This window comes from Anomalospiza imberbis, chromosome 2 (assembly GCF_031753505.1).
Source record: "Anomalospiza imberbis isolate Cuckoo-Finch-1a 21T00152 chromosome 2, ASM3175350v1, whole genome shotgun sequence".
In the NCBI taxonomy this organism is placed as follows: domain Eukaryota; kingdom Metazoa; phylum Chordata; class Aves; order Passeriformes; family Viduidae; genus Anomalospiza; species Anomalospiza imberbis.
The window spans coordinates 104,724,556-104,750,491 of record NC_089682.1 but is presented as its reverse complement, the minus strand read 5'-3'; the positions used below and the strand labels follow the sequence as shown (position 1 = coordinate 104,750,491).

At 35.4% G+C, this 25,936-nt stretch overlaps 1 protein-coding gene across 6 annotated transcripts in view; it reads right to left on the bottom strand.

Moving 5' to 3' along the window:
* Positions 1-25,936, bottom strand: part of GPC5 (glypican 5) — a 577,648-nt gene that overhangs the window by 385,935 nt on the left and 165,777 nt on the right. For all 6 annotated transcript variants that reach the window (XM_068182437.1, XM_068182440.1, XM_068182438.1 and 3 more), the window contains one exon: positions 2,136-2,256. In XM_068182437.1, the coding sequence (XP_068038538.1) occupies positions 2,136-2,256 (121 nt within the window). The remainder of the gene's footprint in view (positions 1-2,135; positions 2,257-25,936) is intronic.

Genomic DNA, 25,936 nt, shown 5'->3' with positions numbered 1-25,936 from the left:
CTATTTTCACCCTAAAGATGAATTAAAGTATATAGTTTGTAAATTTCAGAAATTATTAATTTTGAAAAACTTCACCAATATGTTTTACTCCCACTAAATTAGCTATTTAAAATTTTGAAGTTCAGTAATACAGCTTGGATAGTGTGTTAGGTTTAAGTATGACTCTGTCTCTGAGGCATCACCACAATCCATTAAGCTCCCCTTATTTTTTGCTCATTGTAAGCTTAATATGTGATTCATCTTTTTTCATATCACACAAGACAAAAAGGCGATCTTTTGTGTTTGAATCTCTAATTTACACTCCTCATCTTCTTTTCCCAAGGAGTAAATGGTGAAGAAGAAAGCTTTTTTGCAGCTTTTTCAGCTGGGGAAAAGCAGTTATATGTCAGGTCTCTTAAGGATTTTGATGCTCTCTTTATCCCTTGACCCTATTTTCATACTCAGAGCTACAAGGAAAGAAACTATCCCAGAGAAAGAAAATATACTTGGAGGTTGGTAAGAACTTTAGTATGTAAATTGTATGTCCTTTTCCCCAAGATCCACTCAAGTCTTTAGGGACAAGGGCAAATAAGCTCTCAAAATGAAGTACTCTGTAATGGAAACATTCCATTCCAGTCTTTTAGGTACTCACTCAAGGAGAAAACAACACAACTTCAAGTCTCTAGAGGAAACCAACACAAACTATAAAAAGCAGTTTTAATATAAAAGGAGGAAAGCATTCCTGATAGATGGAACTTACCAAGTAATATTAACAAAGTTTATCTTTGGATAGTATTTTGTAGTTATTAATTAAATAATGGCATCTCTTCTAGGGAAAATTGCATTGATTTTTCCCACCATTGTAAATGGCATTTTAATAAAGAAGAGAGACAAAAGCATGATGCTGAAGCTGCAGGGATAAAAAAGATATTTCTTTTTTAAAGGAAAGAATAATGATTGCCTTTGAACTTCAGATCTAATGCCACTTCTCCCAGAAAACAACACTACTGATGGAAAATAAATTTTTCTGGTTTTCTCTTTTTTTATTTCAGCACTCTTTGTTTTGTTGTCAGAGGAGAGTTATTGTTCACAATTAGAGATATAAGAACCAAGGGGCTTTACCGTGAAGCTATCAGTAATATTTCAACTCCACAAACCATGTGGGAAATTGTACTTAAAAGTTGTCAAGAAGATGTAAAAACAAAATTAAAGCAAGTCCTTAGATGGATTTAAATGCATTAGGCAAGGAGAAGACATTTAATATCTCTAATTCTCTTGTTTTGGGAATGGGGTAGAGAAGGGAAGTGGAGACAATATCTGTGAGAAGCTTCATGGCCTCCCTAAGTAGACTCTCCTTTTACCAGTGTAGAGGAGAGGATACTGGGTTAAATGGGTCACTGACAAAAAATGCCTGTAGAACCTTTCTGGTCACTGAGCCTTCAGATAAGAGTGAAAACTTGTATTTTTAAACTGAAATACAGAGCTGTCAGCAAAATAACTGTTGCCTTCAACAGAATTATGTTTTTGTCCTCTAGTTCTGACTATCTGTGCATATAAATGTGGCAAGTAACCAGAGATACCTACAATCCCGTAAATTTATTACAATATGATTTTAGAGAACCATATTGGAATTGACTTTCTTGCAAGCCTTAACAGTAAGTCAGAGGTATGCACATCAGGTAATGAACACCAACTCATTTAGCAGGCATGTAATTTTCATTCAAACGTCTTAGTTTTTCTATCTGCTATCTAAACAAAAAACCTCGCAGCAGTACACGTTAAGAAAGAGCCTAGATTTAGTAAAAAGGGAAGAGGGAAATTATGTCTTATTGTTATGTAAACATATTCACCAATTTAATGTCCCTAAATCATCCTGTTGGTGCTTCTGTACGCTCACTGCAATGCTGAGCTGTGGTACTTGCAGGTACAGACGGCCCAGCTACCAGAGCCTCAGTTCCCACACTTATCTGACATATTCAAACATTTTAACTAAATAATTTTTAATAAATGAAGTGAGACGGAGAGCAACTAGTGTTTTGCTGTGGATGTGCACTCAGCAGAAACTTGAATTAAGCTTTATGGTGCACTAAATTAATACTTTCATTACTAGAGTGGTAGTTAGAACTATACTGCATCCATAGGAAATAGCACCTTACCTGAATAACATGCTTCAGCTTGTCAGTCATTTGACTTATTACAGGATCTGTTCCCTTCACTTTTACTTCTGGATTTGCAGACTGAGCTTTGATTCCACTGCCAACCACACGGTGCGTATAGCTAGTTTAATATAGAAACACACATAAAAATGGTTTAGTAACTTCCTCTACTCTCAGAGAGCCATCTTCTAGTTTGTATTATTTCTCATGGCACCAGCATACCTCTTTAATGAGATGCATTAATTTTGTGCACATATTTTTCACAAAAAAGAAATACAACAAAGTTCTGTTATTTATTAGCACTTCACATTAACAGCAAACTTTAATAAAGAAAATTATCTACATTTTGTAGTGTGAAACATTCAGTTCTGTGCATGTCTTTTTGTGTGTGTGCAAAAAGACTGTGCTCCATTTTGATTTTGCTAAATACAACAACATAATGATTGCCTTAATGTGTGACATTTCAGGTTTTTAAAAAAACTCCAGATTCCATACACATGGTATGTTCAGAAATAAACATTAAGTTTTTTAGTGTTTTTGTGAGTGCATGCACAGACAGAATATTTATTGAAAGATAACAGCCACATTATGCATTAATTATTTAGCACTACATAAATTAGTAAGAGTAGGCTAAAATGTACTTGATATATAGATATATAAAAAGAAGTGAAAAACAGATATAAGTTGATTCAAAAAAGAACTGTTTGAGTAAGTAGAACATTGTTTATAATATATCGAAATTCAAAATACAGTAAATAACTAACCACCAAACAGGATTCTGTAGCTTATTAAGAAGCAATTCTTCATTCAACTTACGATATTATATATAAGGCTTACGTTAAGCAAGAAAAGCTGAATATCTACCTTCTCATCACAGATACGGTACATTATGCAAATACTCTCCATATGCTATATTTTTTCAGTGTACTCTATAAGAGGACAGCTCTGTATCTCTCTGTCTCCAAAGTATTTTGCCAGCTGTTATGCCATTAGGAAAAAAAAAAGAAATAACCTTATCAGATTAAATATCTAATTCCTGCCTGCTATACACACATATAAGCAGAGAAAACACGGCACGTTCAAATTTTGCAGAATTTCTTTTATGAAAAACATTACAGGTCCTCTTAACTCTGCAGAAAAGCTTGCATATATACTAAACAATGAATGCTGTTCAGTAAAATAAGGTTGCCACATAACAATATTTTGTCCTTGATCTTTACCTTAATATCACTCTAAATGAGATTTAGGATATTCCTGAAGTGTATACATTGAATAAATGAATGGCTCATATTCTTGAAAAGGTGTTACTTTGATTTACAGCAGACAGTTTTTTTTTTGCTGCCTTGTAGCAATGGAGCCATTTGCCTGCTTGAAGTGATGGGGAAAAGCTTTGTATATAAGGGTGTGCACAAAGTCCAGTCTGCCTGCTAGTCTTGGGCCATTGTTTAATGCAGTAATTTGGGCTGGGTCAACAAACCTTCTGGTAATTCTAAGTGTGAAAAAATTAAAGTCAAACATAAAAACCTTAAAAATTTTTCTTTGGCAGTAATTTGTATAAAACAAAATATATAAATAAATAATGAATTCATTCCAGCTGAACAATGCTGCAGCGAGCAGGAAAAATAAATGGTTTAGCTCAACACACTAGTTTAATGCAACAGCAAAATTTCTCTTCACACCATAACACTATAAAAAATCTTGAAGGTTATGTCTATTCTTTTAATCCAGTGGTCTTGTTCTGTTTCACAGCATGAAAAATCTGTGCTCTCACTTTCTGTCACTCAGAATTCTTCAATTAACACCTTTTTTTCAAATGCTGCAAACCCAACTATTGCACATTTGTCTGTGAACTGCATAACTGTGAAAAAGAATACCCTTTCCCTTTTTTTAATTCAGTGATACTCATTTCTCTAACCATGCAAGAAGAAATAAATCATGCAGAAGCTGAAAGTTGCCTAGACTAAATTTTATTAGTTTCACTCACCTGAGAATTATTTGGCAATGATTCATTCAAGACTGACTATCATTTCTTTTTCAGGTATTTCTACAATGAAATCAGAAGTCTTGCACATCTGGTATTTGCTGTAGAACTGACTCCCTTCTTTCACATGAGAGAAAATAGCTGGGAAAGTAATGCTGTCTTGAGAGTGGACCTGATATTAGGAGTTTCAATCAGGTTCTCCAACCTCTTCAGAGTAAACATTTTCTAAATTCCTCTTAACCTTTTTTCAGCTCAGAGTGGGAAAGGGTAAGAAACTGAAGCAGAGGTGACATGCATTGAAACAGTGACAAGTAGCACACTAGTGCTTGGTAACATCACGTCTTTAAGTCCATCTGCACTGAGCAAATATTTGGATCAAAGGTACTGGTAGTAACAATCTTGGTATTACTTTTTCTTAATTCCTCTGAGCTGTTTAGCACCTTTCCACAATCTTTCTCATTAATGACTTTTCTCTCACCACCACCTCACATGATCCTTTTCGGTGCTTGTAGAATGAATTATTTTCCCTGCTTTCTGCTGCCTGCAGGCTTCCTTATCCTCCACAACATTTCCAAACAGAACAGTACACCCTTCCACCTAGAACCTTCACAGATACACTGACTGCCCCCAAACTCTTCAAAGCCTTGATTGTGAAAATGACACATTTTCATGTGAATGCGAAAACTGACACATTTCATCCCATTCTCCTGACATTTTTGTCTGTTACAGGGGCTCCAGAAGACCCCAATTAACATACAAGTTTATGTCAATAGAGAAAATACCAATCCTTATAAACCAACTCTTTGGACCCAGTACTGGTATAATCACTACACATTCCAAAGTTTTCTGGTTCATCAAATTTACCAGATATTTACCATATTCCCACCTTGACTCTTAAAGGAGTTGATATTTCCCTCCTTTAAAAAATCTTTATACTTTTGAAGTGATGTGTTGTTATTCAAGCTTTGAAAATATTTTACTCCTTTGAGAGTTTTAAATTTTGTATTCCAAGACTTCAGGCTTGAAATTGATCCTCCAGGTTCTGGATGTGAGTTCTCCTCCGGGAACATACTGGGAGTAACCATCACATATGGAAAATGAAGAGCTGGATTTCAAAAATTAAGATTCATTTAAATGGAATTCAATTTGGAAAAATATTTTGCCCAAAATAAATTTGGTTTGCTTGGCAAAAGCAAAGCCCAGGGTTGGCTGCAGGAGTGGCTTCTGGGACAGGATGCCAGAAGCTTTCCCCAGAGCAGAGCCAGAGCAAGCCAGTTTCAAGACTGACCCACTGTTGGTCAAGCCCAAGCACGTCAGTGATGGTGCTAGTACTCCTGTGACAACATATTTAAAATGGATATAAAACTGCTGAGCAAGAGGAAGTGGATGAGATGAATTGAGAACATGAGAGGAACAGCCCTGTAGACCCATGGAGAGAGGAATCTATGCTGGAGCAGGTTTGCTGGGAGGTGAGACTTGGAAGGACCCACACTAAAGCAGCCCGTTCCTGACGTACTCCATCCTGTGTAAAAGACCCTGGCTGGAGTAGTTTGTGAAGAACTGCAGCCTATAAGAAGGACCCAAGTTAGACAATTTTATGGACAGCTGACTCCCATGGGGTAGACTCTGGGCTGGAGGAGGGGAAGAGTGTGAGGAGGGAGGAGTGGTAGAGACTGTGTAATGAATGCCCAAATGTGAGTACCGTCAATGTATTGAAATAAATTAATATATATGTTTGCATTTTTCTTCCTAACCCAAATTAAGTTTGCTTTCACTGCAAGGTGATCCGGCTTTGACCAACTGACATTAAAAACTCTCATTTAACTTTGAGTTTGTTGTAATTATATGCTTTGACAAGTCATAAGGCATACTGAAAACCTTTTTTCTTTCTTCAGGTGTATAATAAGGCATTGACAAAACCTTATGAAATATTGCTTTTTTGATTTTTACCATAAAAGTAAGATTATAAAAGTCAATATATTTTTGTTTAATCTGCTCTTTGTCTTGAAATGGTATCTTTTGCCTAGAAAAATTATAAATTACTCATAAGTTGTTGTTTCATACTCCACATAATTATGTTTAATTAACAAATGTCTATAAATTTAACATCTTCAAGTATTCTAATGTAAATGAAATTATCTGTCGAAGCTAAACAGGCTATTGGGAATCTGAACATGGTGCACAAAACTTCATCCCTGTAGACTCACATTTACATGCAAAATTTGTTTCCCTTTATTTGGGGGTGGGAGGAAATACAAAAATCCCAGACTCTTGGTTTGAGAGACTTCATTAATTTTAAAGTTTTAATATGGCATTAATCACTTTCTGTTTCTCTAACTCCTAATGTACAAGTAATGGGAAAAACATTTTAAGGATCCCCACAGAGGTAGTCTGACTTAAGCAAGTGTTGCTCAGATTTGAATCCTGGGGAAAAAATGTGACAAATTTCTTGCTAGAGAAATAATAGACCCGCCATCTGTGCTCATTTCTGTACAAGCATGGTAATGTATCACATCACTTTAATAGGCAGACTTGGTCCCCAAGTACTATTCATTTTCATCAGCATTAGGAAAAAAAACCCAAGAACCAATATATTTGTATTCTATAAACATGTTTTAAAGTGATGAATAACAAGGTGCCCATTTTCTGAGCTCAATATATGAATATTCATATAAATTACCTATTACTCTCTATTGTATTTATGGATACAATTGGTGGGGTTTACTTTTGATTCTCTCAAGACCTCTGTTAAAAGAGAAAATCATGCTTTATTTGCTATCACTGGTTTCTTGGTACATGCAGTTGGAAAAGCTACTGGAAGTAACAAATACATGAATTCTTGTATTATTCAGCCATTTTGGATGGGTGCTTCAGGAAGATCTGCACATGTATATCCCTCCAGCATAAAATAATCTGTATTATCTTGTGATGACAACTAATACTTCATATTTATGGTCAACAACTGATTATGATTTTCCTTTTTGAATTACTTTTAGGCACTTTGACCATGTTTCAAGTGGGAGATTAAAGTAATGAAAGGTATACTATGACAGAAAAGTTATTTTCCAGAATATCACTAAGTGCACTGGCAGTCAAGCCTCTCCCAAGAGACTTGCTGGTATTCTACACTTTAGCACATTTAGCTGGTCACTCCATCCTGATGTATCTCTTTCAGCTGCTACCACCACCACCACTTTTGGTCACCAGTGGTGTTCCTCAGGAATCAGTATTGGAGTCTGTCCTGTTGAACACCTTTATTGATGGTTTGGAGAAGTGGCTCTAATACAGCCTCAGTCAGTTCACAGATGACACCAAATTAGGTGGGAGTGTTGATCTGCTGGAGGGTAGGAAGGCTCCACAGAGAGATCTGGAAAGATTCAAACAATGGGCTGAAGAAAAGGGCATGAGGTTCGGCCAGGCCAGGTGCTGAGTCCTGCACTTGGTTCACAGCAACCCCATGCAGCACCATAGGCTCAAGGAAGCGTGGCTTGAGAATTAATCATCAGAAAGGAACTTGGAGGTGCTGGCTGATGCACAGCTGAACATGAGCCAGTGTGTGTCCAGCTGGCCAAGCACTCATTGTCCCTCTGTACTCTGCATTGGTGAGGCCTCACCTCAAATCCTATGTTCAGTTTTGGGCAGTCACGTCAAAAAGGACATTGAGGTGCTGGAACATGTCCCAGAAAGGGCAACAAAGCTTATGAAGGGTCTCAAAAACATCCTATAAGGAGCTGCTGGGGAAACTGGAGGAGACTTGGAGTCAACCAGTTTAGTCTGGAGGAGACTTGGAGGCAACCTCATTGCTCCCTACAACTACCTGAAAGGAGGCTGCAGTGAAAATTTCTTCTGCCATGTCTCGAGTGAAAGACAAAATGTCCTTAAGATGTGCCAAGAGACGTTCAGATTAGATATAAAAATAGCCCAAATCACTGGAAGAGTGGTTGGGCATTGGAATAAGTTGCCCAGGGAGGTGGTAGAGTCATCACCTCTGGAAGTGTTGGAGAGGAGTCTGGATATGTCACTGGGGGATATGGTTTATGGTGATAATGCTGCTAGTTTGACGGTGGGACCAGATAATCTTAAAGGTCTCTTCCAACCTTGATTAAGATTCTGTGTGATTCTTGTGTTTTTCAGTGCTTGGGTCAATTGCCACTATCAAGAGCTACTCAGGAATTTCTGCATTAAGTTGTCAAGTTACAGGGTCATGAAATTGAGACAACAGTTCTGGCTGTGAAAGGCTTACACTGGGCTACATTGCCTTACCCCTGAAGTGCTGGTGTGTGTCAGGTAGTCACATAGCTGTAGGACATTCAGTGGGGCCAGAGCTGCTGCAGCTGTACAGACACACTGCCTGACAAAACTCATTTTGTTAATCACTTTGTAGCACTAGAATTCTCATCTTCATTTGTGATATTTCATCTCAAATGAGATCTTACTGCATTAGAGTAATCTCCACTACAGTAAACAGAAAACAACCACAAACTCCTCATTGGGTAACAGTGGAGAAATCTCTCTCTATCCACTTGGTTTTCTGCATTTGAAACCAATTTGGTGTAAATGATGCAGTGCTGGTTTTCATCTGCTTGAAGTAAGCACTGAAAGGCTAGGTAACTCCTGTTAAAGTAAGTGCTTGCTTCCACCAGGTTCTTTGGGAAGATCGAGAGGATGAGAATATAATGCTGAAGAGACCAAACAACTTTTAAAATAATATATTTATTTACCTTCCCTGTTTTCATATCCTTTAACTGCCATTGATACAGTAAGCAAACTACAACTTCTGCAGAATGTTCTCTTCCTTGTGAAATGGATTTTGTTATTTGTATCCTCTAGTTTTTAAAAGTAAGCCTTCATGTACCAGCCTTGTTAAGGGATTTGTTTTGTTCAGCTTCTCACATTAATTGAATTCTAAATTACTTCAGTACGTAGCTTGTTGGCACTTACAAGTTTCGAGCAAGCACCTGTGTTTATATAGTTTCACTGTGTTTAAAAATGGTAAATAGCACAGTGGGCCCGCTACATTTTATTTCAGACATGGGATATTATTTTTAATAACTCAGCTTGCTTGCTTTATGATTGCTGATAATTACTGGTTTATACCTGCTGTTAGCATCTTCATCATGGCTGGGTATTTCAAAATTCTGGGTACTGTTAATTGAGAAATTAACAATTACCTGAATACAAGTAAAAAATAAATATATGCAGCAACAAATGAGTAAGAGCGTTCAGTGGTGTAAATTTTAATTAGCAAAGATGAATAAATCAAAGAATCACTGCAATAATAAAATCCACTTGGAACTTAGATGTGCTGGCTATTTTTTAGTGTTACATAGTTTTTTAATGGTAGATATTGCAAAATTAGCTTCAGAAAGTTTGCAAAAAATATCTTACACCTAGCTATAAGAGACAGTGTTTGTTCTAGAACAGATCCCATTTCCCCTAGACATTTTCAATACATTTTAATTGATAAAAATTTCAGTAAAATAAAAATAAAATAAAATGTATTTGAATTTTTCAATGAGAATTTATTTTTAGACCTGCAATTTAGTATATGTTTAAAAAAACAGATTACATATACACTTGTTAAACATGAAGAGTGGAAAAAAACGGAGTAAAGTTGTACTACTGTTTGTGCTTCAGAAAAAAAAATACACTCTATAATTATTTAGGCTAAAACATGTCTTCAAAAAGATAGGTATATAATTTTTTATCATTGACCAGACCTGCCTGGTTAAAGGAAAACAAAAAATGGCAGATCAGCCTTAAGATTTTTCTACATTTGAAGACTAAGTAACATGTTTTTGAAATAGTGTTTTTAAAACAGATATTCCATTTTAACATAGCTATTTGAAACTAGGTTGACATGAATAAAACAAATAACACTGATGTAATAAAGCGTTATAGAGTCTTTCAGAGTATATATTTCAATGAATTTCCAAATATGGCCCAGTCCTGTTTTTTGTTTTTTATAGTACAAAATATTCTATCATTAATAATTTCCATTATGTTCTAATCCTACAAAACATTTCTGCACTCTTCTAAAGGTCATAAATCCCAACATTCCATCACAGCCTTTGTTTGCACACTAAAATTTTTGAGAGGATTCTATATGTGGTTGGAAGCCAGTTGGTCATAGTTTTAATGTTGGCTGTGTCTTCTAAAAATTAATTCTTAATAGGCCTTAAGAAGTGCTAATGATGTCCCAAAGGCTTCCTTAGGCAGACAGGTCTTCCTCTAGAGACTTTCAAAAGCATCAACTGATCTCCAGTTCCTCTGCATGGAACATGTATTTAGGATTGTTTTACTATGCATCTGAAATCTTCTACAGGATGTGTGTCTGTTAAGTCAGACTACCCTTTTTTGCAAAAAGTGTAACTTATATTAAAAGCTACATTTTCTTCCGAAGAAAAATTGCTGTAACCTACATATTAAAAATTCATTTTTTAAAGCTTTCTTCTAGCACAGCAAATTTTATACTGTTTCAAAAATTCCAGAACTTTTGAAGAATTCTCACTCAAAAGATGCCATAGAAATTTGTCTTCTTGTCAATTAATGTTAATCTTTGTAATAGCTACCTGTACCTATCCCTGCAGTATGTTGCTATTTTCTGGACAGAGACACTATTCTTATATGTGATGCAAAATGAATGCCCCAAAAGCATGATAAAACATGTCTGTAAGGCACCTTAAAAAATAAATGTGTACTAGTAATTGCAAGGTCTGTTGAAGAGAAAAGAAGAGCTTTGAGACAGATATTTCATTTAAACTAGGTGCCTTGGGTAAATCACATGTTTAAATTGAGAAAATAAATTCTTATTACATTAGAAAATAACTAAACAGAAGACATATGCAAGTGCACTAAATCTATATAAATGAGGACAACAGTATCGCCTTCTTCTTGTAGCATTCTGAAAATCTTCTAACAAGCATAATAATTCTACTGTACCTTCATTTAATGGAGCAAGGAAATGAGAGATATTAATTACCATAAACAAGCACATAAATGTTTATAGCAAATAGCTGGCAAAAAAAAAAAGGAATTACCCTGGAAAAACAATTCAAGCAACTTGGAAATACAAAGCTGTCAAGCCTAATTAGTGTAAAATTGAGAAGCCTGCTTCCCCTATAGGATACTAAAATATTTCTGCTTGGAAATGACAAAAGGGTCGTGCAACTGTGGCATTATATAGGACACCAAACTCTGAAGACAGAATTACGACATGCCATATTTTGTCCAACATAATGCTTCAGTGCAGAGACCAAAGGGTCCTTGGGACCTGGAATGCACCTGATAATTTTGGGACTGATACCTGATGTAGTCAATATTTATCTCACAGCCTCATAAGAAGTACACTACTACAAATTATGTCAAAAGTGCACTTTCACAATCTGTTATTTGTTATTGAATGTTTTGGGGTATTTTCTGAGGTAATTTATGGAAAATTAGCACTAAATGAGAGTAAGGTTCTGGTGAAGGACTATCAAGCAGATAATTAACTTGAATACGATTACTGATAACAGAAAAAAGGTCATTCAGCAAAAAAAAAAATCATATGAAGGAATCAACCTAAGTCACTGCAATGGTAAGAGTGAAGTGCTATTTCAGCAAATTCACTGACATGAGCCACTCAATAGATTTTTTCTTGTTTAGATATTCTGAAGAATTAAATCCCATGTGAAAAAGCTGTTTTATACTGTCCTTCTCTGTTGTCCGAGTACACCCAGTGTCAGCAAAATATTGGTGAATTATTAATAAATCAGTGTAAGTGGCCAATCCATCTGTGGCTTTGGACTCCTTTTGTCTTCCTAATTTATCTAAATGTGGATGAATTACAATGATGCACACTAGGACTTGATGACTCTTATACAACAGATGACATTTTTACCTTCAATTTTTTTTGAAACCTATGTGCTTAATACTAATTGGGAGGGAGGACGGGGGGAACGGGAGGGGGTTCTCTGTTGTTTGTTGTTTTGATTCTGTTGGTTTGGGGTCTTTTTCCCCCAGATAAAACACTTCAGTGTAATCTGTCCCCATTTTCAATACTACCAAGTCTTGGAGAATATAACATTTTCCTGAGGAGATTCCTGAGGATGGAATTGCATCTTCATTCAAACACTTTTACAACTTACTCAAGTGCACTTACATCATATACATCTGTGTGGAAGGAAAATCAGCAATCAGTCCTCTGGATTACTCCACAGTTTGGACTGGAGAAAATTGTTCTCAGCAACTGGAAGTTTGTTTAGTAGCTAACCCGTAACTTTTTTTCATTTCCCAGCTTTATTATTTGCAGCATCTTTGCTAGAAGCATTTGCATTCCCTGATTTGCAAACTACCCGCATTGCCTGCTCTCAGAGTGCCGTGAATAGCTCCTATGAAGAACAAATACAGAGTTATGTATCCAAAGTTCTACAGCACCCTCTATTTTATGAAATAAGAGAAACAAGCATTACAGTCTAATGCCAGTTATGTGCTAGTGTTATTTAAACTTCATGGGAAATTAAGCATTTTGTACAATGCCATATTTTAGCAATTACAGTAAAGTAACTTCTCATTTCGCACTAGTGCTTAACTAATCTTATACCAAAGACAAGTACAGTTGCCTTAACCTTTGATGCTTTTCCCCCTCTATGGGAGCCATGATGGATATTTTTTAAAGTATTTCAGGACGGGTCACAAATAATATGGACTTTAAATAAAGCTGTACTCAAAGATAGTGGCATATGCATGAAGAACTTCAGTTTCTGAAGCTATTAGTAGCAGACTAATGAGCTGAACTTCCGTTCTGAGTAACAAACTTCTGGAGAAGGCTGAAGGATATTCTGGGAAGTCACTATGCAGTTATCTGGACTGGCCTATTAAGACTTGTGTCCTTAATTTCCAATTCTGTTAGACAAAATTATATCAGTACCACAAAAGCATGTTTTAGATGCACATTTTTAACATCTAACAGAATAGGAATAATGTAGACACTATATATAACGCATATCATGGCACAGGGGACATAAGCAGGGATAAAAACACGTTCAAGGAACTTTCAGTGCTCTCTGCAACATTTCAGCCCAACAGTTCTTGCGTTCATGTGTCATATGGAGCCATCTTTTAATCATTCTTTAAAAAGATGAACTCACTCTTTATCTTTTGTGGGTACAATCAATAAATATATGAGCTAAGAAAGCTGACATAGATAATATTTAAGTGTTTAAAGACAGGGATTGTATTGGAGGTTTAAGAGCTTTAATAAACTTTGGGGTTAAAAAACTTTTGGGTTTCCCCTTCTTCCCAGCCACCCCTTCTTGTGTCTTTTTACAAATTTTATTTATCACATTCAGTTATTACTTTCTTTTAGATAGAAATGAGTGGATGGAAATACATTTATTTTCTCTTCAGTGGGAAAAGGTTCATAGGACCCTAGTGGTAAAAATATTTTAACTAAATTTTATGAAGATCATATTTCCAGGTCCTTGGTTCAGTTTTGTTGTCATATGAATCACTGTAATTGTTCTTTGTTTGGCCCCATTGTGAAAAAATTACAATAAAAATGTGGCAGTGATTCCCATTCAATCAAATCTTAACAAAATACAGCCTTTAGACAAATACCACAAATTTTTACCCTGAGAATGCCCCCCATAAGAAGAAGAAATATTAAAAAATAATTAGCAACTCTACTCCACCTACTTATTTTAGCTATTTAAAAATTAGGCATCTACGGCCTAAGCATCTATTTCCTACAGAGTATGGAAAAAGAAAGAAAAAAGAAGGCCCTCCTGTGGGAAATAAAGCAATAGTGTAGGATGAAATGATGACTTGTCCTCTCCATCAGATATGCCTCCTAGACAACCAGTCTAGAAACAATACTGAACTTTTAAATAACTAAACTCAAATTAGATTGCTTTACCCTTGGGGTATACCTTTCTGAAGCAGCAAGCTTCCTAAAGCAAGCCTATTCTCTCTGTTTTTCAGTTTTCCATTCTAAAGTCATTCGAATTCTTACTAACTTGTATCATGGGAAGCTCTATGAAAAGACAAGAGTTAAACATTATGATATGTCCAGCTATTTCAGTAATGGGAACTGCATACCTGAGCATCAATACAATGTCAAAGAACTTGGCATTTTTTTCTGGAACACACAGTTCAGTGCATTCTAGAAAACAGGACAGATAATGACAAGATTTATCTTCCCTTCTGTTTCTAAAGAAGCCCAAAGTATTTAATTTACCGAAACATTCAGCAGAACCAGACAAATTGAAGGACAAAACTTATAAGAAACTTATATAGATTGTAATGAAATGCTGCAAGCAAGAAAAGAAGGGTTCCACTTTCTTCCTTTGGGATCAAAAGGAGAAGAATTCTATCATCTATTATAAGTTTGGAAACTCTGTGTGACTGCTTAGTATGCAGTCTGAAGAGAGAATCAATCTAGATAAGGCTATTCTTAGAGATTTGATTTTTAACTTCACTTGTGATATTGCCTTGGTTACAGAAATTAATGTCAAGTAGGCAACAAAGGGTTCAAGGATAATGTAAGTCAAGCAGGCTATCTTCTGTATGGGAAACATTGTCAAAGGAAGACAAGAAAGGGAAGTCAAAATGTTGCCAAGAAATATTCTTCAGGAAAACAGTACTCTACAGCAAATATTGCATGTCTGAAAATACTAAGTGACCCCTGTGTTGCAAAAATATATACAGTTTCTCCATATAGTTACATATTTGTATGCATGTATACGTGCATATATCTCATTTCTGCTATGATCTACACACTAAGCCAAACTCAAGAATTCCTGTTCTGTTTCATGAAATGGTCAGAATGTTTATGGAAAAATGGCTGGATTTTAAAAGCATTGTAACAGTGAGGAATTTCACTGAGAGATAAAAACACGCTTCAGTATCATTGGACTTGGGAAAGTAGGGTTTCACTTGTGTCTCTACCTATTCCTGATTTAACAGTGAACAGGCAAATGGAAACTAGGTCTTCCACACTACAACAGTGTTATAGTGACATTTTAGTCATAAGTTTTAGGTCATTGGCTGATGTCAGGAAAACCACAGACTAATTTCTTATGCAAAATCTCTGGAGGGAGAGAGAGCAGCTTTAAAAAAGGATTCACAATAACCAGCACAGTCACAGAAATTAATATATTTCTTGAGCTAAACATCATTTCGTGTTTATCAGTACACACAAATTTCAAATCACCTTGAAATATTTCTCTTCAGTGGGTTGTTTTTTATTAAATCTATCAATTCCATGGAGTTTAATTCATTGTCAACTAATAGGATTAAACATAATAATTCAAGTGATTTATATGCCTCAGATTTATTTCATGCTGTAACACAAGAAAGAGCTGGTAACAGTAAGTTCTCCTCTCTGTTGACAGTGTGTTAGTCACATCAGTAGGCTATTCACCTATAGAATATTTTGATCAGAGATAAAAAGGACTGTGGTTTGTTTTAAATAGTTGGGAAGGAAATGAAGGAAGATAAAAGTTCCCATATCTTTACATAAAAGTACATAGCCTTTCTTTTACAGTTCCTGGATAAAATGATGAAATGTGCATGACAGTAGGAACTAAGACATCTAATTCCTAGCAAGCCATCCTAATCACTAGGCCAGAGGCCCATGGTCATTCCTGACACATTTTTTTCAACTCATGAATCTAAAATGATTCCATATAACCTAAAGAAATATAAGTGAGACTGACTAAGAAGTGTGTTTGTGATGCCTGCAATGGCCTACATCCCAGTGGATTTTGAGATGAGCAGCAGCCCTGAACCCCATGTCATTAGAAATTAATCTACTCCCTACCCTGGTAGTATGTTTCTAACTGCTGAATTAAAGGAAGCAGAAAACTTTGCCAGTTTTTTTTTTTTTTTGTTTGTTTGGTTTGTTTTGTTTTGGTGTTTTGGTTTGGTCTGGGGCTTGGTATTTTCTAATGCATCCTAATCCATTACACATGCTCTGATAACACTTAATAGATTGCTTACTGCATATAAAACAGCCAAATCCTTCGAACTGTGAAGCCCAAAGAGGTTGGTGCTTGAGCTGTAATTCAGCTGTTCCACACTCTTATCCCTGGAATAGGCATTTAATAGCCAGAGATGAAACAAAACTTGGCAAGCAGTTTAAAGAGGAAGTAGTGCCATATAAAGTCAAGCAATAAATACATGGAGCAACATGAATAGCCATGCAAACTTCTGATGTGAAGGGGGTTGTGCTTTTTTTTTTTTTTAATCAGTGCCACTGATAATTATCTCCCTTCTCTGGGAGCTAGAACTATTGTATAAGTAGCCTTTAGTATCAACATTTTAAGTCCATTCTTCAGACTGCAGGGTTTCCACCCCAGATTTTATATTTTCCTTAGGAGATTGTAGTGTGTCAGGAAAATAACTGTTGAAACAACAGTACTTTGACCATTAAAAAATATTCATTTACAAATGAAAAAATATTTTTTTCTTTCTTCTTAAGCACCCTCCCTATAGCATAAGGCCTGATTTGACTAATTATACAAAAGATGCTTCACTAGGAAAGAAGCTGAAACCCTAAAATACGAATTATTAGGGAAAGTTTATCACAAGTCCTGTGAAGCGCTGGAAAAAGATTTGGGAAAAGTTGTGGATTTGCCATTTGGGATTTGATGCTGGCAATCCCATACTGTTATGAGTCTACAGTAAACACTCTAAAACAGCTTGGAAACAGCAATTTCACCTGACCTGCTGAGCTCTACACACAATAACACAAAATTCTAACATGCCAAATATTGTGAATAATATAGTAACATAGTCTATTACTTACACTTGTTTGGCCTCTTCCTACTTAATTTTGAGTGAGCATTAGGATGTACTTTTCATCAGAATACATCTTTTCAACCAATGTAGACAGAACAAAGTGAAAGTCAAGTCAAGAAAAAAAACTTGGGTCAAAGTATTCAGAACACATCCCAGAAATACTCATTATTCAGGTCATTGATCTTACTACTTTCTTTTCAGAATAGGACTGAGTCACCAAATAACATTGAAATTTTTTTTCAACTGGCAGCATTCACAGAGAGCATATTTTCTGTGAATATATTCTCTGAATTAATCAAGACACAATCTTCTGCTCTTCATTCAAAGGAATTTTCAATTTAAGGTCCTGAACTTTCAATGCATCTATTCAAAGAGGTCTCTGTCCAGTGAAAATGCAGACCTCAACTGCAAACAGGATTATTTTTGTAATATCGCAGTTTTGGACACCTTAGAAAAATATTGAAATAAAAATGTGCCACATTTTGGATTTTTATTTATTTATTAGAGTGCTTTTAAAATATGGCAGCAATATTAAAAGCCAAAAGACATAACAAGGACTTCCTAAGCAGCCTCCAATATTATCAAATGCGTGTGTTGCTCACCACAACAGGCATGTGCATATCTTGCCCTGGAACCCCAACTTTATTTTGTCTTAGATGAATTTTGGCAAGTGTCATTCAAGTATATGAATTCAAAACCATTGTTCAGAGTAAGAAACAGTTTCTGAGTCCTTCGGACATTCTGCTATAGATCTACCAGCTCAACTGCTTCTAAAAGCTTTATCAACCCTTAATGTAGGCAAGTAGGGTGGTTGTTATCAGTGACTTTGAACACTCTAATTCCCTTTGCCAAAGTTTGAAAACTAAACATACCTTTAAAAAAGATTATATTGAAGAAAGAGATCGAAAAGAAGTCAGAATAAAGCACAGAAGTGAACTCAGATTTCTCAGTTCTCAAGCTGTGACAATTATTCCACCACTATTCTGGAATTTCACTAGTTTATTTTTAAAAATATATAAAAATTTAAACTACTGGTTAGTGCATCAATGAAGTTTAATATTTTTCCTCTGAAGGAGAGTAGTTGTGTAATTTTAAAACTCATATGAGATGAAGAAATCTGAATATCAACAGAAGCTTCTTTGTTTCCAGAGAAAAAGAGATATTAATTACATCAATTATTTACCAAATATTCAGGTAAAAATTGGCTCTTCAATAAAATTTAGGTTTATGGGCAAGATTTTCCTCTCAGGCATGGTTATACTAAATTTGCTTTTTCCCTTGGTTTTTAGTTTAATTTTGTACATGTAAACAAAATCTATTACCAAGTAAAGGGAGTGTCTTATCTTTCTTTCTTTTCTCTTCTTCGAGGAACTATATATATATATTTATTTTAAATAGATGTAATATACTCAAACCCTGGGAAAATAAATTTTGAAAAAATTGTCAAGATTTAAAAAATGTTTCTCTTCTGTAATATTTAATAGATTTTATATAACTATTTTTATGTAATTTCTAAATATGTTTGAAATAAATTAAGTTCTATATTGAATTTCAAGAATAGATAATATATTTTATAATATATAATACATAATAAATACAATAAATATAAATAATATAATATAATTAATATAATATGTTTATTTTTTATATATAATTAACTATATATTAGGAGGGCATTGCCAGTTTGCTCCTAAGGATAATATTAGCTTAATGAATTTAACTTTTTTTTTTTTTCCCCAGTTTGTGCCTCATTCTGATCAACTATTAATCACAGACAGTGATCAATATATAATACCAGGAGACATACCATCATAATCACTAAATCATCATAATCACTTAGGAGCTTTTCATTATATTTTCTCTCCCCTGTCCAGCTGAAGAGGGGAGTGATAGAGAAGCCTTGGTGGCCATGTGGAGTACAGCCAGGAACAGCCCACCACAGATCTGCGCAAAATAAAATCAAGAAGGCATAGAAGAGGTTTGAGATGTTCCCAATTTTTTTTAACTTACAGATTTATCTTGCAAACAGCATGAACCATAAACTTGTCAGCACACTGGTCTAGGGGTTGATTTTCTGAACAGCAGAACTCTTTTATGAAAAGCTTTTAGTTCATTTCACTTAGGTATTGCCTTTTTCTTTCATTAGAAGATCGTCTATGTCCAGAAGGACCCTTTCTCTCCCCCAGCTATGTATGTGCTGTTTGAGATGCTGTCAGGTACCACAGCTGGCCAACAGCTGCTGCTTCAGACCTGTGCAAATCCCCCACAGTGTGTCTACCTGCTCCAAACAGATCACTCTAGTTAATCTGGGTATTGCAAAAAAAAACATATTACAAGCATGGTACGTTATTAAACAAAATTCAGTATTGTAAGTCCTTGAAGTGCATTGGGAAAAACTAACATGCTTAGCCATAGCTGTAAACTAACACTAATATTAATATATGCAGTGATTTCTAACATCTATATTGAATTAGACAGTTTTTTTTACTTATTCTTTAAATCGTGACTGCATTGAAATAAGAACTGGACATAAATCAGATATACATTTAGCCCTTGGATGTCTTACTTTGTTCTTCTTGCAGTTTGAGCTTTTATGTTTTGTTTTTATGTATCTGTGTAACATTCATATGAAAACCCCAATTTTCAGAACTTTTCTTAAAACCTCTGGGTTTTGAGAGATTCTTTTACCCAACCTCCAAGTAGGACAGATGCCAGCCAATCCTGACCTGAGGGATGTGAGCTCAAGCTACTTTAGTAATCCTAATGAGAGTACAGCACCGTGCTAACAAAGATGCACAGCTTTCAGGCTGAAGCTGGCTGGCCTTTAGCCAGCTCCGAGCACACGTAAAGTGAGGGTAGGTTTGTCTGCAAAAGGCCAGGAAGATTTGCTGTGACTTGCAGTAAGCCAGATTCCCAACACCTCCTGGAATGATCACACTTTGCACAGCCAGCTGTCGAATGGCAAAATCTCTGAAAGCATCTGTGGCTAAGGTTTGAATAAATATGTCATATATCAAGAGACCTTTGTTGGCATAATAAGACTGCCAACTACACAGAAATGCAAGAAGGAAAAATTAAGTCCCAGTGAAATCTAGGAAACTAGAAAAGTCTACTTGATATCAGGATTATACATGTAGGGGTTTTTGTACCCAGAGAGACATTGTTAACTGGGAATGAGGTACAAAGATAAAAATTGGATATTCATTAGAAATGTGGACCTAATATCTGGACTATTTCCCACATGGGCACTCTGGAAGCCACTAATGTTAAAATAATCATGTACTTCTACCAGACAATACCTTCAAATAAATTTGAAAAGCCACCTGTGTAACTAATATGAATGCAAATCCATAATTTCATACTTACATGATTTAAAAGTGTATGTAAAATGAAATTTTTGCAGGAGATAAAATATGATAAAGGTGGCTATGAGAAGTTATATTTATACCATCATAATAACCCATTTTGTCAAGTCAAATCACTTGAGAAGAGATTTTATATACAAGCATAAATAACAGAACTTGAGATTTGTCTGTTGCTGTGTACTCTTTCTATGGAAAATAATAACTTCAAACAAAATAATGTTTACTCATGACTTCATACTTCTGCAATGTGAAATGTGTGACATTTTACAATAATTTTATTGACTGATAAAAAGAGATATGCAGCTAAAGCTTATAGTTCTATTTAACGTAATTAGAATCAGTTAAGGACTTCATCAATATTAATTCTAATGATACTGCCACTTCCAATATATACAAAGAGATCGTTTTCCTCTTGTTCTGCTGTTATATACATTTGGATGGAGGGAATGAACAGCACAAGAATTTTTGTTCTTACATAAGCACGAAGTAAAAATTTTGAAGTGCATATTTTGCACATACCACATTTTGAAATGTGGTATGAAAGAACAGAATAAACAATCAACAATCTTTTTCTGCTTATGATAACACTTGTGGATTTTATATTAACAACATCCAGTTGACTAGAGCTCCTTGTGTTTGGAACAAAATTGAGTTCACACCAATCACCTTCTTCATACTTAGTAGGCAAACAAATAGTTCCAGAAGATTTTGACTATTGTTTAAGTGAATAATCCAGGAAAAGTACCAAATAAAATATGCATCTATTTCAATGCAGAGAGATATGAAAATTCCCTATTCTGCTCACACACTTCTTACAACGTAGCGTAATGTGCAATGCATCTTGTGTGATGTAATTCTATGATATTTTCATCATCTATCATCCACACAAATTGTTCAGCACCCACACATACAGTGAACATGTCCATACCTGGGGAATGCATATGTATATATTCATGAACAAACATATATGTCTAATAAACTAAAAATACGGCAATCAATCAAATCCCCAAAGTCAGATTTTACACACCATTTCTTGGGATAGCCTGCTATAATATACTTTAGCAGAACAAAGTATGCAATAAAGTGGTCAGAGTGATTGTAACGTAGAGGGAAAAAAGACTTTTGATCCACTTTTAAAAAAATGGCTTCAGCAGCTACTAGACAGCTCTCCAGTGGAAGGATATTATCTGGGGGTACACAAATTGGCCTGGGTTAATTCTGCCTAAGTAACTGTCTAAAAGTGCCAAGACTGTTTGCTCAGCTGCTGAGTCCCCCTGTAGTCAGAGGAGAGACCAGGGCAACTTAAAAGGGAAAATCATCCCATGTAAGTCTGACTCAACTTTTGAAAAGCCTGGGTTTTTCCACTGGTGACAACCAACACACCACCACAATGGAAGACTGAGAGGAGGCAGGCAGGAAAGATGAGCTCAGGGAAGGAAGTAAGGAGCCACTGTAGAGAAAACTGAACCCATGTCAACATGGCAGGGACCTTTCTGGCAGATATCCATTGTACCAGTGTGTTTGCAGGCTGTAAACAGTGTTCCCCACGATAATTAGGAGATAGCAATGTTTTCTGAGCTAGCCAGACCACCATACAATGGATCATCCCAGCAAAAATCATAAAAGCATCACAGCTGATGAAAGGAACTTAGAAAAATGAGCTTGAGTTGGCTTTTACCCACATGCTCCTCCTTCACAGAAACTGGGGACACCAGGTGTCATGACATGTTGGTGAGGATACAGAGATCAAGAATGGGAATCATGTTTGGGTTGTGGATCAGCTGTATAATTTTATCCCTCCGTTATCTTTTGTTGTGATTTCAGACTATTGCAGCATTACTTTCTTATGAATGCTAACTATCTTCATATAAGTAAATTTGATGTTAAACATTAAGCTCTCCTTGTGTGAAATATCTAAAAAAACCCAGTCAAACAGTACTGGATTCTGACACCACTGAACATAGGAGGCAGTAGGACACAGACTCCTTGTTTAGGAGACAGGCAAGTCTTAATTGTGATGTGATGAATAACGGACAAATGAGACATTAAGGATTCAGGTCACTGGATTTCAAGAATCATGGTGCCTAATAGGATTTCTGGGACTACACATAGCTGGGTTTAATCAGTATAGGACAGTTGTTTAGGAAAGAATACAGCATAATTCCATTTTGACCAGCATTTTTCCAAATGGGTGTCTCCCTATATACTGGGTACACTGGCATTGTTGGGGAGCTTCGGATGTTCAGTGATTATCTGTCAGTAAGCAGAAAAAAAAAATAGGAAAAAAAGTCTATTTCAAATCTGGGCCTTATCCTTTACCAAGTAAGACATTTTCCAGGTAGTTCTGAGAGCAAATTATGGCCAATATACATCCTCTAGAATATGTAACTATATTTATCACATTGAAGAAAATGCATGTGTTCTGTATGTTATGATAAAAAAGGGAGACAGTACTATCAGTACAGGAGTTACACTTCAGCAATTGTTTCTGGCTGTCAAAATAACTGATTCTAATAGGAAGATTCAACAGAGAAGAGAAAGTGCAACCATATATTATGTAAGGAAAAATTCATCACAGTATCATGTAATTTACAGACCAGTGAATTGATTGGACCAGGTTCCTGAATTTTTAATTTTATCTGCTGTCAGTACAATCACTGTAGTTCATGCCAACACCATATGTTACCTCACATAAATGCCACTCCACTTCTGTGCACTTTCAGATAATGAAGATCTAGGAGAACTCTACTCACTTGGCTGAGTCACTTGTGAGGTTTAAAGAAACTTGGCTCTGTGTATTCATGTTTCTAAAGACTGCATTTGGGCCACGAACAGGTGTGAGTATTAGGTAGGAAAACAGATATATAAACAAAATATTCTTGCTTAAATAAACCTTTGGGAAAAAAATGTTCAAGGACAGAGAAGTACACGTAAAAACTTTTCGAGGTTGATTTGTATTTCCAAATTAAAATATTCATAAAAGTCATTTGAAATTAGAACCATGTAAGTAAAATACTAATGATAGGATAGAAGATAATTTTATATTTTAAATTTTAATTTTAGAATGAAATCTAACATATAAACTTTAAGAGCAATGGAAGCACAGCTGATATGTATAAGAGCTCAAAAGCCAAAGACAGACATGAAAATGAGAACAGCTATCATTTGTACTGGAAAATGGTATTAAAGGACTTGAAAAAAAATGGCTTAATTGAGGAAAATTTTAAATATATCTTATTCAAAGTCTACAGAAAACCACCTATATCTGTGGCATTACTTCAAGTCTACATTTATAGACAATTTAAAAACTAAGGTATGTATGCTGCCTTACACATCTTGTAGCAAGTAATTTTCAGACTTAAAATCACTGTCACAATTTGTTTCAACTCATCACTTAAAGCACCTTAAATAATTCAATGCAAACTGAGTCTTTGTTCTCCTATTTACAGCACAAAGCCAAAATATAGCAAGACTGAACTTTGCTTAAAGAAGTTATACGAAACTACAGCAGTAAATGGGCATAGCACTGTTTTATTCCCAAACTAGAAACAGGATTTTTTGCAATGCTGAACAATGGAACAATTATTTAAGAGAATTAATTAACAGAGCAAGTGGCAGTTACCATCTTTCTTAAAAATAAAACTGGTTATCATTACAATGTTAGGTGTGGATCTCATCCAGAAAGTGTTCGAAAAGTGTGTTGAGAACATGCCTTCAGATAGGGCCTGTAGGGGATTTAGTGAGAAGAAAACCTAATTTAATGATCAGTGTTTGGATTTGACATGAGATAACCACATATCTGCACCGCTTGAAATTGCCTAAGATAATTCTGCCTACACAGAAGCAGAACTTTTGGTTCCCTGTTAAATTTTTTGATGACCTTTGGTGTTGAGGTAGGCATTTTGATGACCACAGCTTCACATGTGCACATAAATTCTGTGGATCAGCGCCAAATTTATTAACCAACATGTGATGCAGAAAATCTCTGGCAGAGGCAGGGAATGATTTGATTCCTGGAAGCAAAGGCAGTTCATGATTACAGACCTGATCTAGAATTAAGGGAAATGGCTAGTTTAATTCCCTGCTCTGTCACAAACTTTCTGTGACCTTCACCAAGTCCTGCTGCATACATCTATTTATGTGTAGCTATCTCCAGATTTTTTCTAAATGAATCAATGTGAACCTCTGAAGCAGCACAGTTGCATACACAGAGATCTGTGAAGCATGGCACTCTGGAAGCTAATTCACTCAATTTCTCTTCCAGTAATTCCTTATCAGCCAGATTTCAAGACTGAAAATATCTAAAATAATTAAGTTTTAGCAGCTATGAGATTTTTCTCAATGGAAAAAAAAAAAGAAAAAAAAATAAAAGTAAACCATTCTAAGACCTTCTTTTGTACTTCTTTCCTGCTCAACATGAACCAAGTATTTATTTAAAGACACTTCCTTCATTCTGATACAGACACAATCCAGATGGTATTTCTGGTTATATTTTACTCCTTACAGAGCTGTTATTTCAATATTGTATGTTTAGCAAATGGAGAAGTAAGCTTCACTGAATCATGTGTACAGAACACTAAGTTGCTAATTCCACAGATAGCCATGGCTCCCTTGTCTTTGGCATTATTGATGAGCTTGAGCTATGAAGTTGAAATTTGCAATTCAAAAACCTTTAATTAAAAAAAAAATAGGATGACTAGAATTTTGGTTTTGTCATTTCTTCAGTTCAAAGTAATGAAAACATTCTATTAAATTCCAAAGAATTTAACCCAAAAAGTGTTGAAGAGGTTGAATGTGATATTACATATTTACAAAAGTCAGAAACTACAGTGAAAGCGTCCTTACAAAAGGTTTCAAAATCAAAAGTTGGTTACTGTTTGATTTCTATTCCTATTGCAGCACTTGCTTTTGTTTCAGGCTCTGCAAGAGTTGGGTGACAAAGAAACTGCATGAATAAACCTGTCATTCTTTTAAGCTGTGTTTTCAGAAAAAAAAAAAAATCTTGATAGTGAAATTGGAAGACTTAAAGAAGGCCATTCATGTTACCCAGGAGAATACAAATCAATAAAGTTCATGGCTCAGAGGTTCTCATTGATTGGAACATACTGGTAGCACAGTAATTTCAAAAACCAATGCAGGGTTTGCCCACCACACCACATTTTGTGATTGTAGACAATAAAACTCTATGACCTAGAAACAGCTCTCTACGGTACAGGCCTCTGAATGACTTAATGTGCTTGACTCCAACATGGATCAGCTAAATACTGACCACTTGAAATGCATTTCAGAAGATTAAAATACTCATACAACATAAAATGTTTAATATAAAGAAATCCATAAAGTACTGTCAACTGAAGAGCACAGCCATTTTAAAGCATAAAAGAAAACTAGTATTTCAAGGAAAATTCTGCCTTATGAAAACATGCTTAAATGCCATGTAATGCCCTTTAAAAATGTACCCAACTAAACTCTCCTATTAATTCATTACATGTTAAAGGTATTACTGGCTGTCACAGTCAATTCATGCATGCTGCTATGCCAGTAATTAACTTCAAGTGTACAAGGGAAAAAAAAAAAAAACTCCTCTTGCTCAGAGACATATCTCAGTTAAATTCTCAAGCAAAAATAGCCTTCTCTATCAGTTGTTGCTGTGAAAAAAATGCAGATTCTAT